The sequence below is a fragment of the Hordeum vulgare genome, chromosome 6H (genome assembly GCF_904849725.1).
Source record: "Hordeum vulgare subsp. vulgare chromosome 6H, MorexV3_pseudomolecules_assembly, whole genome shotgun sequence".
Lineage (NCBI taxonomy): Eukaryota > Viridiplantae > Streptophyta > Magnoliopsida > Poales > Poaceae > Hordeum > Hordeum vulgare.
Genome location: NC_058523.1, coordinates 405,945,014 through 405,950,660, shown reverse-complemented (window position 1 = coordinate 405,950,660; position 5,647 = coordinate 405,945,014). Strand labels below are relative to the sequence as shown.

The 5,647-nt window shown below is 53.7% G+C and overlaps 1 protein-coding gene across 1 annotated transcript; it reads right to left on the bottom strand.

Annotated features, from left to right (window-relative positions):
- Positions 1-4,031: 4,031 nt before the first annotated feature.
- On the bottom strand, positions 4,032-5,202 carry LOC123401954 (vegetative cell wall protein gp1-like). Its single transcript, XM_045095819.1, has one exon. It carries the CDS (start codon positions 5,020-5,022, stop codon positions 4,294-4,296), a length of 729 nt encoding a protein of 242 aa, XP_044951754.1. The 5' UTR covers positions 5,023-5,202; the 3' UTR covers positions 4,032-4,293.
- Positions 5,203-5,647: the final 445 nt, after the last annotated feature.

Below are 5,647 nucleotides of genomic sequence, written 5' to 3'. Positions count from 1 at the left end.
GGCCATAGCATGCTTGCCGATTGTGAGCATGAAGGATAACGTAAGCGTCATCAACAACACACCTGACTACACATCAACAATATGTACTAGTTGTATACATGGACAACACACTACACATCGATTGTATGAACTAACGATAAAATATGCACACACACGCATGATGTAAGCATACTACCAACCCATCCATGAATATCTTAGCATACTGCCAATCCATCCATGAACATCCAAGCATACTACAAATCCATCCATGAACATCCAAGCAAGCAAGCACGAAAACAATCCCTAACATGCTTCAAATCTATGCCAACTAGCTACTGCAACATCACAGTCAAACTACTAGAGGGGAGGGGGTCATTGAACTTACAAACGCCATTGGAGGAGCCGCAGTGGAGGTGCGGCACGAAGGAGAAGATCAGGAGTGGATCTGCCACCGTACCCAACCGGACGCCTGAGTAGTTGTGTCGCTTACCTCGCTGTCGAGGTGGATCCAGGCCGAGTGAAAACTCGAGAGGGGGGAAATGTTGGCGGGAGTTTTGGCGCGTCGGTCACCCTCGCTATATAGGGCGACCGTGGATCGACGGTCGTGACGCGAATTCGTCCCACCACTTTTTGGGAGACACGCCATCGCTCGTGCCATCTCCCGACATCTCCCTGCCCGTAGCTACACAGCATGGCGTTCCCCTCCCCTACATCGCCCGAGTCTGGCTCGCTGGAAACTATCAATTTAACCACTCATAGTGGGCCTGGCTAAGCACTGGTTTAAGGTTCGTGTGAGCCAAGATTTGTATGCGGGCCAGGCAACTAAACGGATTGATTTCTTCCCCCACGGTCCTGCTTGAGGGTAATGCAGGTAACCAAATGCATCCTAGGTTTTTTGCGTGGACATGATTACACAACATGCCATTATTTGTTGGGAAACGGTTGTACCCGGTGCTTCGGCCGAAACTTTGGGCCCTCACGCGGGCGTCGCGTGATCCGCACGGATCCAACGTCGGCCTTTGCTTCCTTCATGATTTCCCCCATTCCCTCATTGTGGTCCTGCGCAGCCCGTCTTTTGTGACCCCGTGCATCTTACTTCCCCCAACCTTATCTTCTTATTTCTCCCAGCCCGTGCTTCCTTCGCAAAATTCTATTTCTTCTCTCCTCCATTCTTTTTTCTTCTCCGGCGAGGCAGGCTGCGAGGCCTCGCCATGGGCGCTTCTACTCACGTTACTTGGGTTACTTCGTCGACCGGCTAAGGTGGGAAGGCGTTGCTGCAAGGGATAGAACTGCCACCAAGGGATGGTGAGCTTCGGGGACGACCATGACGGGATGTGGTGCTGCAACCAACATCAGGTTTTGCTGGAACTGCCTGGCAATCGTGTTGCAAGCATCAACCATTTTTGCTGGAACGAGTCGGGGCGGTGGTGCTGGAACTAGCCTCGCGCGATGCTGCAACCGCCCGCGAGAAGTGCGGGAACCAGCTTCATGGCGTGTTGGAACTAAAACAACGAGAGTGTTACCTTGGGATAAAGGTGTGGTCGTGCTGACCGACAAACATGTTGCAACCGGCGACATATGATGCTACAACCGATATGCCGAGATGCTATAACGGGTGTGGTGAGGTGTTGGCCACTCGGCAACTCGGTGGTGCTACAACTCGCATCCAAACATGCTAAAACTGATGATCCCAAGTGCTACAACCAGCATGAATTTGTGCTATGGCGACCGCGGTGACCATGGTGACCCGAATGTCCATGCGTAGAAAAATGCTGCAACCATTGTTACTAGATGCTGGAGCCACGGTGACCACGAAACCGCCCACGCTGGACCATGTGACGGTGGTGAAGACGGCAAGCCTCGACGGCGAGGCGAACCGGGCGGAGGAGATCCGACATGACGGGCCAGAGACGAATGCTGCAACCGGTCACCAGCGAGCTGCAGCGGGCTCACGGTGACCGACGCGGTGACCACATGATGCTACAACCTAGATCCTTGCAACCTCAACTTTTTTTTGGCCGAAACCTGTGACCGCGGCGAGCGCGACGAACAGGATTGATGGTGCGGTCGAGCCCACTGTACGGGAAAGAGAGGGGCATAAAAGTGACGCGAGGAAGAAGGAGGGGACGGCGCACCGATGGAAGGGGCTGAATCATGCGTTCGGAAACACATGCATCGTGCGGCTACAGTATGACCAACCGAAACTTCGGGCCGGCGCGCTCGCGCCTAGTACCGTCCTTATTTGTTTGCATAAGTTTGTGTCAGGGCAGAAGAGTACGGTTATGTTAGTTTAGACTCGTTGGGGGAATCCAATATGACTGCGTTTTCTGGTAGTGTTGTTTGCTTTCCATCCCCACGGAGCAGTTTCTCCAAAAAAATATCCTACAAAATAATTAAGCTGTTTCTCTAAAGAAAAACGCGATACATGTCAGTGGCCCGCAGCCCGCGGCATTATTGATTGCGGCCTAGACGATGGGCATGCACGGCCATGGGCCATGGCCCTTCCAACCACACCCTGTTCCCTCTTTATGTGTATGCAAAACCAGAGCCAGGCACAAAACAACTTTCCACGACGATGAAAATGACATATTACCGCAAATTAGCGTCACTTTCCGCCGCTCGTTCTAAGAAAATGAAAATAAACGACCTACAATCGCTGCTGCAGATTACGCACAAAAAGCGTGAGACCATGGTAATCAGTCGGGGAGTTTGCCTTGGGTTCAGCCGAACCCGGAAAACTAGCACCGACGGTAAGAAATGCCGTGGCAACGTGGCGAGGGGTGGTGGTACCGATGGACTTATGGTGCCAGCCTGGTGATGTCTGAGCAGTCCCAGTGCACGCCTTGCGTGATGCCTACTCGATCGATGGTCTGTCTGAGCTCTGCCATCTCACGCATGGCGTGCCTCCTAAGCGACGCTACTCAATAGAGAGACAGAGAGACAGTGAGATCGATCCATCCATGTGCGGCAGTACAAATACTACGTGTCTGTCTCGCGTCCATATCACTTTTGCTGGTGAAACGGGGCCCATCAACGGATGATCATTCACCGATCCGCCACCCTTTCCTCCATTTTCATTTCATTTTCAGCCGCACTCGGCTCGATCACAAATCATTGGCGATGATAACCCCTCCTGACCCCGCGCCCGGCACCTACCGTTGCCTCCGACCCTTGACGGCCGGTACATGCGATGCATGTCGCCGCTGCTATCGGTTCGATGCCTTTGATTGGGGTTGGTGCGAGCAGATCACGGCCATGCTCCATCGGCGTCGACAAGCCATCCATCTTTTCTCTTTCATTTTCTTCCTACTACTGAAACTCGTACTACTACTACGTACCAGATCCAGCTAGATGGCCTTCAATGCAATAAATGTGCGTGTATGGATCACGCACATCGCTTGGGATGCATTAAGAATCCATCTCAAAACTTTTAAGTACTTAGTAGTATTACCGAGCGTAGCATTGTTTACCTACCGGCTACCGCTACCGGATCTGTTTCTCATGTGCTTCGATGCAACACCGTTTTCGTTCAGGGATCTATGCAACAGGTGCTCCGAGCAGTAAACTTTCGGCAGCGGGTGGGTCTGCCTGCTTGATAAACGGAGAAACGAAAAAGGCCCAACCAACGAAGCATTGTCTCCTTCCTTTTTCAGAAAGTGTTCCCATCACCTCAAATAAAACTCTCCTTTCTGTCAGCTTTTGTGCGTTTGTGCGCCAAATTGCCTTTCCCTCGCTTTTCGTACGCGTACTGTCTCAGGTCGGGTGCAGCGTTGGTGCATGCCAAGATCCCACGCGCGATCTAAAGCGTCCGTGCTTTTTACAGCTGCACGTGGATGGCAGTAGACGATTACACGTACTGGTCGTGAATTTCAAACGCGTGCCGAACCTGTGAGCCACCGCAATTCACCGCTCGTTCGTTTAATTAGCGACGCGGTACCGTTTTCAACATTACCGAACCGATAGTAGATCGGATGATGAGCACCGCTTGAGAAGCTACGTGGAGACTTTATTGAATGGATGGACCGAAATGATAATCGAGTACACCGAAAATATACACAAAATCCTCTCTCTATATAACCAAAATGGAGCGGTAATTCACGTACAGTACAGAGCGGAAGCAGAACATGCACTAAACCAACCACTACCCGCCGATCATCAAAAGAAAAACGGGACGGGACGGACAACCAATGCATCATCGTACATCAAGAATCGATCGATCGTAGTACCACCGGTAAAATTAAATGACGACACGAAAGAAGAAAAAAGCAGCAGCGACGCGCGGGAAGGAGGACACAGCATGCACTGGCCTACTGCTCAGAGGAAGACGGCGAGGCCCGCGCTCGCCAAGGCCACCAGCGCCGCGACGCCGGCCGCGCGCGCTGTGGATGCGCTGCTGCTGTCGGTCACCGGCGCGCCTCCGGGCGCGAGCACGGGGGATGTGGACGGAGATGTTGAGCCCATTGGGGAGGGCGTCTTCGGGCTGGTCGGAGACATGGAGGGCGTCGCGGTGGGGGATGTCGTCGGGGCGATGGTCGGGGCGGTCGTGGGCGCCATCGACGGGGGCGGGGTCGCCATCGGAGGAGGCGTGGCGGGCGGTGGAGACATGGGCGGTGATGGCGGCGGGGTGGCGGGTGCTGGAGGCGGGGTGGCCAGGGGCGACGGCGGCGGGGTGGTGGGAGCGGGCGGAGGCTGCGTCGGGGGAGCCGGAGGCGGGGTGGTGGGAGCAGGTGGAGGGGTGGCCGGCGGACTTGTGGGAGCCGGAGGAGGGGTGGCGGGAGCCTGCGGCGCCGGAGGGGGCGTGGCCGGGGCCTGTGGCGCCTGAGGAGGCGTCATGGGTGCCGGAGGAGCGTTGGGCGCTGGAGGCGGGTTGGCGGCCGGGGGCGCGGTGGGAGCTGGAGGCGGGTTGCCGGCCGGAGGAGCGTTGGGGGCAGGAGGCGGGTTGCCGGCAGGCGGCGCGTTGGGTGTTGGCGGCGGCTGCATCGGTGGCTGCTGAGCGGAGCAGGAGACGATGAGGGCCGCGAGGAGCAGCGGGAGGAGCGCCATTTTCAGTCTGGTGACTCTTGATCGGCGCTCTGGAGCAGTGGGAGGAAGCGGGAGTGGAGGAGTGATGCTTATATAGCGTGGCCAGCGAGGGTGGATCTCAGTGAGTGATCACAGCGGGAGCAGCTAGCGAGTTAACCTCCATCCAGATCACGGTGGCATGGCGGATCATACGATCCATCTTTCAGTCTCACAAGGTGGCTAGAAACATGTGCTAAAGCTGACTCTTAACTAAAGAGACCGCTTACCTTCTCTCTTCTCTTCTTTTTTTTCTAACTAAGTAAAAATATATTATTTTATTTCTTATAGCCAGCTGACTCAGCTCTATTGTAATTACTATGCATGTACATAATTAAGATCATTTTAATTTTTTGTTTAGAATCTGTAATAATGACGGTCACATGAATCTTGACGTAGTACTAGATCTGTAATAAAAAATAATTTAGGTCATTTTAACCTTAATTATATAAAATAATAGAAGGAAAGTTAGCATAATGTAGCTTCTGTAGCATCCCTAACGTATGTTAGAGGATACGGTTCCAGCCACCTCCGGATCACCCTCAAAGCTCTTTTTACCGGAGCTGATAGTTAACGGTTTAGAATTCATCGTCCATTGACTACGTCAAGA

Coding starts and splice junctions, on each gene's coding strand:
- LOC123401954 (XM_045095819.1), bottom strand. CDS start 5,022: ATGGCGCTCCTCCCGCTGCTCCTCGCGGCCCTCATCGTCTCCTGCTCC.